Genomic DNA, 14,103 nt, shown 5'->3' with positions numbered 1-14,103 from the left:
ATACTGCAAACTGCCGCAATGTTTTTAAGTGCAATATCTTGCTGGAGGAAAATATCTACGCTTGAATTGTACTGGTTGTATGTCTCAAGGATGTTCTCAATGATGAAACAACTGTAGTAGACCATATATACTACACAACAAAATGAAGGAGAACATAATTTACAAATGTTTCACATTTTAAAGTTGACAATAAAGGCTACATGTATATTTTTACCATATACTTATATATGCAATATATAATTTAAAACCATTTAGATTCACATTTAAATCTGCATTAGCTTAACACAGTTTGTTTCCCTCCAAGTACATTGTCGTTAGCCTACCACGCCTTATTTTTATAATCTTTTTTATTATATCAGACCAATCAGATTGGTCAGAAGGTTTGATTAATTTTCTATAACAGCAGCTCTGACAGCTGTATATTAATAGTTTGCATTAATATTTTTTGTAACACATAACACAAGGCTAATTTTTCTAAACTTTCTGTAAGGAGATGTTTATTTACCATTTAATGAAAGAGTCTTGTGTGTCAGGACTTTGTAACAGTCAGTAGGTTTTCCACCATGGGAAAGTCTTCAGGATAGGCAAACTTTTGCAATTTTTTGTCTTATTAACTTCAAGAAATATAGCTTACAGCTTCTATAATATAAGCGATAACTGGAACTAACTTGTCTCGCAGGTATTCCATAACAATAGATGTAACTATAACTTGCATGTCATTCATTAATAAATTAAAAATTCTATTGGCAAATATCTGTGGTATTAGAGGAGTAAAACACTTTGGGACATGCTATAATAGAAAACAATCTAGGTGGTAACAGTAATTCGGCATCTCATTGAGATGCATCACAACACCTGATTGTTTTCTATAACAGCTCACCCTATCATGTTTTATTCCCTACATTTCATATTTATATAGGTTTTATATATGTCTCCTTTTATTGCCTTTTCTGCCTGATTTGGTGACCAAATAAACCACTTGTTGACTTGAAAAACTCAAAGTGAAAGCTGAGCACTGATTTCCCTGATTGGTGAGACGAATCAGTCATTAAACATGACTGAAATGATTATGAATAAGACCTACACTACAGCTTCTCCTGCAAGGACAAAACTCAAAGCTTTCTCAAAGCTGTCCAAGCATATGGTGGAGCATAAAAACTTCAGACCTTCAGAGGCTCCCAGAGCACAGGATTAAAGCCACAGCTCAAAGTATAAATAACTTTAATGGGGTCCATCTCATAGCACAGTGCGTCTACCTGCCTGAATAAGCAGCCTGAAAGCCACCACTTTTAGATTGCTGTTTTTTTCCATCTGCTTAGGTAACACATTTTCCAGTCCACCTCCTCCTTTTACTAAAACAAATATCTCTGTCCTTGGAGGGGTCTTGCTTTATGTGAAAGGGCTCTTGGGAGAGAGAGAGAGAGAGAGAGAGAGAGGGAATGGAGGAATATGATCCATACAATCCACTTACTGAAACATAAGAAATTGTAATATAATACATACGGCTAAATGTCAAGGTCTAAAATAATACAAACATATAATTTCTAAAAAAATTACAGTTGCTCAGGTTTTGATCAAAATTCAGTGCTTCTGCCACTTCTGCAGTACTTTAATACCTCTGCTTTAAGAAAACATAAATATATTTTACCACATTTAAATTTTACCAAAACTACATGGATATTTTTATGCATGCAAAGATTATGCTGGGAAAGTTTAACAAACACAGCAGTAAATACAGTCAGTCTATCTAAAGATGTCTTAAATCTTGCTAGCTTTGTGCTTTTTCATGATTGTATCAGGTTTTTGGATAGCCACATGGACATACTGCACGTAGCAAAATGGACATATTGCTAATCCTGCTCCATCACATCATCATCAAAACAGAGAAGAGCACGTACACAGTCTGTGCAGATGACAGGGGACAAGGTTTTAAAATGTTTAAATGACCTAATTAAAAATACATTCATTCATCCATCCATCCATCTTCAGTAAGCAATTTATCCTGAGCAGGGTCACGATGGATCCAGAGCCAATTCCAATAACACTGGGCATAAGGCAAGAGTCCACAGGGCACCATTCACACACATACACACACACACACACACATAGTGAGGACAAGAGTGGTGGCAATGAGATTCTGTGAGTGACTTTTACCTCAGGTGATGAAACAGAGACTGATGTAGATGATGCTGATAATTAAAGTGAGAACTCATTTAAAAATATTTCATATTTTGGAATGCTAGACTTGTGATTGAGATAAATGCAAAAGAGAAACATAACTCCATTTCAGGAAAACCTGTAGATTTCAGAACTATATAAAGTAGAAAATATCCAAAGTGTACTATATGAAGAGTTTTCCCAGGCCACCACCTGGGTGAATTGTAAAATGATGCCACCATGTGGTTGTTCTTCCCACAAAAAAAAAAAAAAAAAAAAAAAAAAAAAAAGAACTCAAAATACTCACTGTGTTTGCAGCATCGCAGCACCTGGATTGCCAGGTCTCAGGAAAATTACATCTGAAAATCCCCATAGATTTGGGGATAGCCATAGATTTGGGAGACACTTTTTTTCTCAGTCTTTGCATGGAGAACAAGTTCACCGTGGCACACTCACATTTTTGATTTGCAGTATCTCCAATATGCCTTTTATCATTGCCTGGTAAGGACATTATCCATTTCATAATCCCCTTTTCCCTTGTGCAATCTTTTGCAATATATCCTAAAACAGAAATACCTGTACATTGTAGATACATTATCTGCACTTACACTTTCCCTTTGTTTGCAATAACCCTATGTTGGCAGAAACTTATTTGACTGAATTCAGATTATTTGCTTTGAAACGTGATCTTTGGCCGGCTCAGATTATTTTTAAACTATCCCCAAACAATCGGCACCAGCAGATGTCCTTTTTCCACCTACAACCTTATTCCAAAACTAACCCAATAAAAATGCAACCCTGGCAGCCATGTGCAGCACAAACATCATTATTAAATGCTTCAGGCAGCATCACTGAACACTCTGCCTGTAGTTACTCGTGGGTGAATATCTACAATTGGCTGTCAATGAAAATTAGTAACATTCTTCCCTTAGTTTTACAAGATATCTTGTTTTTCAAGATTAATTTGAATCCACTAATTTCTGACCCGGTAATCTTGTTCGGTAAATGTCACATTCGCACATGTAAATAGAAAAAATGTAAACCCTCTTTTACTTTATTTCTTTGTGATTTTGCGAAAACATTTCAGAGTTTCAAATACTTTAAAAAACAAAATAGAAAGACAGAATCCTTATGTAGGGGCACAGTGGCTTAGTGGTTAGCACTGTTGCCTCGCACTTCCGGGGTTAGGGGTTTGAGTCCTGCCTCCGTCCTGCATGCGTGGAGTTTGTGTGTTCTCTCTGTGCTTTGGGGGTTTCTTCCAGGTACTCCAGTTTCCTCCCCCAGCCCAAAGACATGCACTGTAGTCTGATTGGTGTTTCCAAATTGTCCATAGTTGGAGTGTGTGTGTTTGATTGTGCCCTGTGATGGTTGGCATCCCATCCAGGGTGTCCCCTGCCTTGTGTCCTGAGTTCCCTGGGATAGGCTCCAGGCTCCCCATGACCCTGTGTAGGATAAGCGGTACAGAGGATGGATAGAATCCTTACGCTCTTCTATGTTGAAATATTTACTGTTTTAGTGCAGTCTGATAGCATTTTCGTTTATGAGTCCAGGTCATCTCGAGTCTTGCTCACTGTTTTTTTTTTTTTTTTTTGTTTTTTTTTAGTTGTGTTTTAAAATGCTGGAATGTTAACTGTCTTGTGATGTAAATGTGTAATAAAGTGGGAAAAATACTATAGTTACTGAATAGTTCATCTAAACTTTACATCTTCATTCATTTTTGTTATATGAGCATGTCATTTAATACATTTAATAGAGAAATAACTATTTTTGTCTATACTGAATTTTGTTCGTTGACTATTCAAAACAAAACAAAACAAAACTTTTTTTTTTAATCTGAAACAAAAGTTTTGTTTTGTTTTTTAATTAGTCAATGAACAAAATTAACAAGAACTAATTTTTGGCAAAAAAAAACAAAATGCCGTGCTGTTTAATGTTCGCATTTGGTTTGCTTGACGTGAAGATCCACATTTCACTCAGGCAGACAGGGTCCTGATTTGTTTTCACTCAGGCACTACGAGGTCACATATGTTGGAAGACGGGTGGGAAAAAAACAGAGCAGTAGGGGTGTTTACTGAAGGACCCCGGTCACTCACACACGTGTGTGTCTACATGCAGACATGGCGGATCTTCAGATGAAGCTTCTTCGGAAGAAAATTCAGAAAAGAAATGAAAAGAATAAAGAGCGCAAGCTGAGACAGAAGCAAAGGGAAGAAGAAGAAGAAGCAGCAGAAAACGGTAATGTTTACGTTGATTTATTTGAGTTTATATGTAGTGCACTGGCTGGATGGTTAGCAGAGCTAGCATAGAAAGCGTGTTAGCCTGGATACACAAGCATTTCGTTAGTTTTGTGGAATTTGAGGTTTGACCACAGGTCATCGAGTTAGCGCGTTTTAAACTGATTTTGACTCAAATTTGCTTGACATAACAAGTTAATAGGTGTGGACTACTAACTTGCCTAGCTAACCTACTCCACCTGTTTATGGGAATTTAGTTAGTTCTTAGTTAAGTTAGTATATATGTAAGTTCATATATATATATATATATATATATATATATATATATATGTATATGTATGTATGTGAATGTGTATGTGTGTTTGTATATATAATATATGTGTGTATGTGTATTTATGTATATGTGTGTGTGTTTGTATATATAATATATGTGTGTATGTGTATTTATATATATGTATATGTGTATGTGTGTGTGTGTGTTTGTATATATAATATATGTGTGTATGTGTATTTATTTATATGTGTATGTATGTATGTGTGTGTGTGTGTGTGTGTGTACACTAAGTTAATAGTGTGAATAAATGTGTTAAATATTATAATCCTGTTACTTTCTCATGGTATATGTGTGCTGGAAAGTTTCCACCTGGATGGAGTGGAATGAGATATAATCCTGTAAAATCCTGGCATGTGAATGTCTTCTGTCTGTTAAAGAGTTTTACAGCATTATTGTCAGTTGAATCAGTCTCTGCAGGGTGTTCACTGCTGTGTTTTCTTGTTCTCTAATAGAGTCTAAAGTAAGAAGTGAGGATTGTGATGGAGAGACGACTGCAGAGGCTCCAGCTGCAGACACCGAGCCGGACATGGCAGATGAAAATCAGAAGAGTGAATCCACTCAGGAGGACAGCGGCACACAAAACAGCAGCAAGAAGAAGAAAAAGAAGAAGCGGAAACTAAATGAAGCAGCAGATTCCACCAACATGTGTGAGTTTTTCTTACAGTCACATAATACAGCCTGTAATGATGATACCCTGCTGGAGCACTGTAAGCTTTTGTGTTGTTATACATCTGAGAGAATCCTGCTGAAAAATCCAGTTTAGTTCTTAAAAAGAACTCGTCTACGATGCTGTGTTCAAACGACTGATGCACTAATGCAGAATACAGCACATAAACCTCAGTGTTTAATCTTTGCCTGTTTATTAATTAGCAGTCATTCAGAAACTGTTATCTTTTTAGGATTTGTGCAGCGCTGCCTGGGTTTTGGAGGCTGGTAGCTGGTCAGACTAAGCTGGATTTTTAAAAAAAAATTTTTTAAGCAGGGTTGCACGTTTTTAAGTACACCTACCTTATAGCTACACTCGTTATCTCTTATTTAATAGAGCTGTATAGAAAAGACACAGATTTGAGCATCTAGAATACTGTCTAAATGAATCTGTACCTTATTCATGAAACTGCTATAATACTGCGTTTTTAAACGTATTATTTTATTAGTGATTTAATGATCAGATGATATGGATTGGTGCATTGATTTGTAAGGCAATAATCCCAAATTGATTATTAGACTGTTCTTCGTTAAAAATTGATTGTCAGTTATTATTGTTAATAAATACACTATATGGCCAAAAGTATGTGGACCCCTGACCATCACACTCATATGTGGTTTTTCCACAACCTGTTGCCATACAGCTGGAAGTGCACAATTTTGATGTCTTTGTATGCTGTAGCATTACAGTTTTCCTTCACTGGAACTTAGAGGCCCAAACCTGTTCCAGCATGACAAGGCCTTTGTCAAGGTTGGTGTGGAAGAACTCGAGTGGCCTGAACAGAGCCCTGACCTCAACCCCACTGAACTGGAACGCTGACTGCACTCCAGACCTCTTCGCCAGACATCAGTGCCTGACCCCACTAATGCTCGTGTGGCTGAATGATCACAAATCCCCACAGCCACGCTCCAAAATCTAGTGTAAAGCCTTCCCAGAAGAGTGGAGGCTGTTATAACAGCAAAAGGGTATTAAATCTGGAATGGGATGTTCAACAATTATATACGAGTGTGATGGTCAGGTGTATACAAACTTTTCGCCATTTAGTGTAGGTTATAATCAAAAAGGACTGAAACTCTGATTCTTAAAATAGTCCTTCTTGACGTCGTCATCATTCTCAAATTAATGGTAGGTGCAACCCAGATTCTGAACAGAGTTGGTCACATTTTGATCTAGGTGATCCAGGCTACTAATCTGAATTGTATCTTAGCAGATTCAGTGGTATTGCCAAATATCAAATCGTTGCCTTAAGAATTGAAATGGTAGCCCTTGGAGGCTTTACACACCTAGTTTTTTTGATCGAGTGCCTGGTATGAAAAGCCAAAAGAAATCCTTGGGGGTTGGGGGCGGGATGGTATGCGGCATGATGCTCAGTGGAGTACAGCTAGAACTACTCACTGAGCCGTGCTGTTATACCAAACTAATGTACAGCTTCTGACCAATCAGATTCGATTATTCAGCCGCACCGTAGTATAATTTTATATAACGGCGCGTCTCTGGCAGTAGTTCCAGCTGTAACGTGAATGATTTTATATAAGTTTATATGAATGCACTCATTTTAATACGTTATTGTGTTTATACAGTTGTTTGGCAGACACTTCACATAATCTAAGTCTAACAAAAAACAGATTTAAAAAGTGTTGTTTAACAAAGAAAAACATAATTTTTTTTTTTTTTTTTTTTGGGTAAAGATTTGTAGTTTCCCAGCAAAGGAAAGTCTTCAGGATGGAGGAGTTTATGCTTTCTGGTTTTTCTATAAAATGACAAACTGCCTTTTTTGGCTCATTAACTTCAACACAACATTAAATCTAACAATAGACCATTAAAAAAACATGACACATCATTCATTAATAAATAAAAAAAATTAATTATTGGCAAATTACTGGACTGGAGTACAAGCGGAATAACACACTTCAGACCTTGCTGTTTTGTGACAATAATCCACTTCACTTTGGGCCATATCACATGGACTCATAACAGCGCCACACACTCTCATGTCCGTGTTACTATGGACTTAAAAAAATCAGGTAACTGAGTGAATAAGGTGCCTTAAACTTGTACACTGAAGATAAAATGTGGTTTGTTGATTTTGCATTTTGGTGGAACATATTCATTGATAATTGATGATGAATAATTTATTTTCTAGCTGTGAAAAAGGCCAAACAGGAGAACAGTGAGGGCGATGGGGCTGAGCTCTCTGAGGAAGGAGAGGAACAAGAGAGTGCAAAAGAAGTATTTCAGGATGAGGAAGAGGATGCTGAGAAAGATGAAGATGAGGAGTGTGATGGACCAGAGCTTCCATCTGGACTGACAGGTGAGGAGGAACCCCCTTTAGTTTGTGTGTAAGATGTCTGTTTGCCTGACAGTGTGTTACAGTCTTGTGTATTTGTGTTAATGCTTTTTTTCTCTCTCTCTTTTCTTTTCTTCAGGAGCATTTGAGGACCAGTCGTTTGCATCACTGGCAGAGCTTGTGAGTGAGAACACACTCAAGGGTGTTAAAGAGATGGGTTTTGAAAACATGACTGAGATTCAGCACAAAACCATACGCCCCCTACTGGAGGGAAGGTGCGCTTACACCACTCATCACATCTTAATTACAAAAAGATGAGACTAATTTTCCTCCTGATAACTAATTTACAAGCCTTGCTGTAATTACAGAAGGGTTTTTTTTTTTTCTCAATGTTTCATACTTATGAGATGATGTGGGAAAGCACAGGCACATCATTAAACAGTTTTTCTGTCTACAGAGATGTTCTTGCAGCTGCTAAAACTGGCAGTGGGAAAACTCTAGCCTTCCTCATTCCTGCCATTGAGCTCATCTATAAACTCAAGTTCATGCCCAGAAATGGTGAGTACACACACACACACACACACACACACACACACACACTGTACGAGTCTAAGCATTTGTGAGTACTCCTTAAGGAAAAGTTCACCCAAAAACTGACTAAATGTGCTTATATTGAAATATTTTTTATGTGCTTAGTGATTCTGGTGCTGATTTGTTGGTTGGAACTGTATTCCTGTGTTTTACATTATTTCTGTGAGAAGGTAGCGATTGACATCACAAGGGACATCATTAGAACAGTATCAGTAGCATTTAATAGGAGAATTTCCAATAATCTCAATCATAGGGAATAAAGGCTGGATTTTGTTGTTACCACTTAAATACAGAAGAAGAAGATTTTTTTCCCTTCACTCATGATTTTCAGTAGTTCAATGTCATATTAACGAGAAATCCAGTGTACAATTAGTGGAGAAAACACTGGAATCAGAAAGTTAAATAATGCATTGCAGTTACATGACGCTTTGAACTGGGGGCATGGCCAGCAATCGACTCCGTTAGTTAGTTAGTAATCTTGAGGATATTAAGCATGATGGCTGTGACTCAGTGCAGCAGTGTTGATGAGGAGGTGAGACATCTGGACAGACTAAAGGACTAAAGCGCTGCTGCATTGCACTCCTTAGGTAGAGATGAAGCAAGGGGTTAGTGCCCTTCCAATGAAGTCTTCCAGAAGCTTTGGTTCTGAAATTGTCCCTAAGTGAAAATGTCTTGTAACGTTCCCCTCTCTCTCTCTCTCTCTCTCTCTCTCTCTCTCTCTCTCTCTCTCTCTGGCAGGTACTGGAGTGGTGATTTTGTCCCCAACACGTGAGTTGGCCATGCAGACATACGGAGTACTGAAGGAGTTGATGACTCATCACGTGCACACATATGGCCTTATTATGGGCGGCAGTAACCGCTCAGCTGAAGCCCAGAAGCTTGGTAATGGAGTCAACATCCTGGTGGCCACCCCTGGGAGACTGCTCGACCATCTACAGGTTAGAGCAGTGTTTTCACATTCTTCTTAATATGTTTCCAAATTGGTTGTTTTAGATGTTGCACCATTATTTATAACATTTCCACTTCATCAGAAATTTTGTACGTTAAATGAATACCTTACGGTAAACATGAAGGATGCCAACCTGGAGGCCCAGAGGATACATGGTCTGGTTTTGTATTAACTCTCCCTGCCTGTGTGTGTATGTGTGTCTTCCTGTCTGTTGCTTGCTGTAGAACACTCCTGGCTTCATGTATAAAAACCTGCAGTGTTTGATTATTGATGAAGCAGACAGAATTCTTGAGGTTGGATTTGAGGAAGAACTTAAACAGATCATCAAACTGCTGCCAAGTAAGAGCCTCTTGCTTTAGATAATAGATTTCGGGATTTAAAATAAAATGTTGTCCCTAATTAACGTTGCTAGACTTCACCATTGACTTGACATTATCATCGAGTATTTTATGCTTCTGTAACTTTTATTGTTTAGAGAAGAGACAGACCATGCTGTTCTCAGCTACACAGACGAGGAAGGTGGAGGATCTGGCACGAATCTCTCTGAAGAAAGAGCCTCTGTACGTGGGAGTGGACGATAACAAAGATACAGCCACGGTGGAAGGGCTGGAGCAGGTAAACTAGCCTTTCTTAGAGAGAGGCTTATTCAGGAATACACTGCCGAGTTTGTTGGTGCCATTTATTTATTCATTATGATGTCCTTTCATGTAAGTGTAACTTTTTATACTGTTTTCTGACAACAGTAGGCATCTTTCTCTGCACTTGTAGGCTTGTGCAGTATTGATTTTTTCCCTGCTTGAAAAAAAACGGGAACAGGAATGAATGGGGTGGGGCTTTGAGGAAATGTTGGTTAATATTAGAGAATGCAAATCATTCCAGATTCATATGTGGCTCATCTCCCATTTTATTGAGATTGCACTGTTGGTATAGTTTTGAGTGAAATTAGTGTACACCAGTATGAGTTGTTGAATTGCAGAGCTCCATGCAAGTTGGTGAGTTTGGTAATATAATTTGTATGTCACTGGATATCATGGCAGTGCAATATCATTTAAGGAAAATAATATTGCTGTATAGCACAAGCATAATAGACAGTTTCTTATAATGTGTAACGCAATATGGATTGGACATTCACTCAATTTTGTAACAACTGCATAAAAAAAAACTGCTGGCTGCTTATGAATCCAAATATTTCTGCCATTATGATACCAACCAATGCATGTTTTATCATTCTTCTGTTAACACAGTGGTAAAATTCTGCATTTTGAATGTTGCCTTTGTCTGTTTATACCCATGTATTTGGATTGTTTGTGTTTTTAGACTGTGTTGTAAACTGTGTCTTTTGCCTCAGGGCTATGTGGTATGCCCGTCAGAGAAACGCTTCCTGCTGCTTTTTACATTCCTGAAGAAAAACCGCAAGAAGAAGCTGATGGTGTTCTTCTCCTCCTGCATGTCTGTGAAGTATCACTATGAGCTTCTCAACTATATCGACCTGCCTGTTATGGCCATCCATGTGAGTAGTTTTGCAAATCTTATACACCCAAAAGGCTTCACATAAAGTTTACTTCACACTTAAAGGTTATGCTTTTATCAAAAGCGACTTACAGTTGAGACAGGATACAAGTTGGGGGAGACAGCAGTTGGGGGTTAAGGGCCTTGCTGAAGGACGTGACAGTGACAGCTCAGCAGTGAGGGAGATTTGAACACAACCCTCTGACCAGTAGCTCAAACCCTTAACCACTGAGCTGCCTCTGCTCTAAACACTGTCCTCTTTCTACAACCTCTACTGGAGTCATGCTTGCCTCGAGGGCCTTCCTGTTGTAGATATTTTCTTTCTGTTTGTGACAGTGTGTGAATGAGGAAGTACTGATGTTTAGTCTGTAGTTTGTGATTGTGGTGGCAGGATGGAGATGTGGTCATTCAGTGTCGGAATTGGGATTACGATAATCCAAGGACTATTTCCAATGTTTGTTGTATTTACATTTTAAATTGTGAAGCAATCTGGGGTGTTTATATAAATGTGTTTTAGTAGTAGTAGTTATTTAAGTGTGTTTTGTAAGTTGTCAGCCAACATGGGTGTCATTTTTAGTTAAATGTAACTTGACCTAAATGCTATATATTCTCTCTCTCTCTCATATATATATATATATATATATACATATATATATATATATACACACACAGTACTGTGCAAAAGTCCTATGCACATGCAAAGAAATGCTGTAGAGCAAAGATGCCTTCAATAAATAATGAAACTAAATATTTCTAAATTAAAAAATACTATAAAGAGCAGTAAACAGTAATAAATGAAACAAAGTCAATATTTGGTGTGACGATCCTTAAGACTTTTAAAAAAAAAAAAAAAAACGTAGTCTCAGGTACAGTGTGTGCAGTTTTATAAGGAAACGAGCTGTGAGTTTTACTGAGCATCTTGCAGAAGCAGCCACAGTTCTTCTAGAGACTTTGACTGTCACAATTGTCTGAAAAGTGGTCTCTTATGTAATATGCTGCTTTCTTTACTGACATAGAGACATTTTTTCTTTAACGTTTAATTTTGTGCTGGAAAGCTAATGTTTGGAAATCTAAAATGTTTTTGTACTGAATCAATAATGTAGAAGTCATAAATAAAATAAAAATCTATAACAAAGTTTGTACTAAAAGAAAAATAGGGTGCCTAAGACTTTTGCACAGTACTCTCTCTCTCTCATATATATATATATATATATATATATATATATATATATATATATATATATATATATATATATATATATATATATATATAGATATAGATAAAAATAAATATTAATTTTTTTTTATAAAAATCAGATATCTTACCTTTCTAGGCTGTGCAAGACCCTTTACCTCAACTGCTCAGTTGTAAGTTGCTATGGATAAAAGTGTTAACAAAACGAATTGATGTGAATGTTCTTTTGTGGCTTTACAGGGCAAGCAGAAGCAGACGAAGAGAACCACCACATTTTTCCAGTTCTGTAACGCAGACTCTGGCATCTTGCTCTGCACTGATGTTGCCGCCAGAGGACTTGATATCCCTGAGGTGGACTGGATCGTCCAGTACGACCCACCAGATGACCCTAAGGTACAGCGCTAAAGGCGAGCAATACGCATTTTGGTATGGCTATTCTGGACGTGCATAATAAGCTAATTTGCCATTGTTAATTCATTTGTTCAGGAATACATCCACCGTGTGGGTCGAACTGCTCGAGGTGTTAATGGCAGAGGCCATGCCCTCCTCATTCTCAGACCCGAAGAGCTTGGCTTCCTGAGGTTCCTCAAACAGGCCAAGGTAACATTATAACTTTCAGAAGTAAATTATTGAGAGATTTTGAATGGTGATACACCGACATAAACTGCTTCCCAGATGCATGGGTTTGTTTTACATTGTTTTCTTTCTTCAAGGTCCCACTGAGTGAGTTTGAATTCTCTTGGAGTAAGATCTCAGATATTCAGTCACAGGTGAGTCTATCCATTTACACTCTAAATAAAGCAATAACACATCTGTTCAACTGATTCCATCTTGTAGCAGGATTACTAACAGCAGATTGCTAATGTTCCTCTGCCCTGTTGTGTGTCTCAGTTGGAGAAGCTGATCGAGAAGAATTACTACCTGCATAAATCAGCTCAGGAGGCGTACAAATCGTACGTAAGAGCATACGATTCGCACTCCCTCAAACAGATCTACAATGTACAGACACTCAACCTCCCACAGGTGGCACTGTCCTTTGGCTTCAAAGTACCACCTTATGTTGACCTCAGTATCCTTTCAACATTTTGCTCTTATGTTTGTAATCCTCATCATAAACAGCGTACGATGTATTACGTACAACACAGAACCTGAATGATTCTAGGCTTACACCAACATGAGATGATAAGTCATGAAAATGATGAAACTACCTGAATAAAATGGACAAGGTAAACTGGGAAAATGAGATTGGGGTCAGTAGTGAGCTAATATAATTTCAGTAATCATGTTGATCCTTTGGTCTCATGGTGCATGATGGAACAGGTTAATGCAGAAAGAGTCATGTTCCTCGTCATCCATCATTTGGCTGTCGGCTTTTTACTGTGCTGCATGCATGTTCTCACTGTGAGCACTTTACACAATTATGTGCATCTAACAATCCTATAATAGTTACACAACCGATATGACACTGTTCTGGGATTTCTAAATTAAGTGAATATTTTAATGCTTCTTAGAATTGTAAGTATTTTTGCTGTTGGAGTGGTCTATGATTTCCTTAACGTGCTCCCTCTCTCAGATGTTCACAGCAGTAAAGGTGTAAAGCTGCAGAAGAGGGGAGGAGGTGGAGGCTTTGGCTACCAAAAATCCAAGAACCTGCATAAGGCAAAGATCTTCAAACATGTTAACAAGGGCAAGGGAGACCGCAGACAGTTCTCCCGCTGAGTTTGACTTTCCCTTGAAATGCTTTTTTTCTACGTTCTTAATGCTTCAGAATCCATGGGAATAGTTGTCATTGCCAGTGGTTATTTATGCACATACTTGTCTGCTTATTTTGTATGTGTATTAAGAGAAGCTGTTGGAAGACTGAATTTAGGTCTGTTTCCATTCCACATAACTGTGTGGAGAATCTATAATGCTAGAGTCATATGAACCACCTTTAATCTGTATATGAATATTTTCCTGACTGTCCTCTTTGTACTGTTGAACTGATTACTCAAGTAAAGAACTATTCAAGAACCCCATGATCCTTTGTTGTAAAAGCCTGCATGCTTCTTTTTTATAAAGTCATTTTATACAAGTCATGTTTCAGTAACTGTAGAAGGTGTTTTAATCTGTTTCTGAATTTATCTAACAGGAATTAAGTG

The 14,103-nt window shown here is 37.8% G+C and overlaps 1 protein-coding gene across 1 annotated transcript; it reads left to right on the top strand.

Annotated features, from left to right (window-relative positions):
• The first annotated feature begins 4,219 nt into the window (after nt 1–4,219).
• On the top strand, nt 4,220–13,983 carry ddx18 (DEAD (Asp-Glu-Ala-Asp) box polypeptide 18). Its single transcript, XM_034304558.2, has 14 exons — nt 4,220–4,392; nt 5,178–5,372; nt 7,575–7,742; nt 7,858–7,993; nt 8,176–8,276; nt 9,048–9,247; nt 9,483–9,597; nt 9,734–9,873; nt 10,607–10,768; nt 12,203–12,355; nt 12,449–12,562; nt 12,676–12,732; nt 12,854–13,031; nt 13,536–13,983. Exons 1-14 carry the CDS (start codon nt 4,275–4,277, stop codon nt 13,679–13,681), a joined length of 1,983 nt encoding a protein of 660 aa, XP_034160449.2. The 5' UTR covers nt 4,220–4,274; the 3' UTR covers nt 13,682–13,983.
• Nucleotides 13,984–14,103: the final 120 nt, after the last annotated feature.

Source organism: Pangasianodon hypophthalmus, chromosome 5 (assembly GCF_027358585.1).
Source record: "Pangasianodon hypophthalmus isolate fPanHyp1 chromosome 5, fPanHyp1.pri, whole genome shotgun sequence".
Lineage (NCBI taxonomy): Eukaryota > Metazoa > Chordata > Actinopteri > Siluriformes > Pangasiidae > Pangasianodon > Pangasianodon hypophthalmus.
This window is presented reverse-complemented; position numbering and strand designations above follow the sequence as displayed.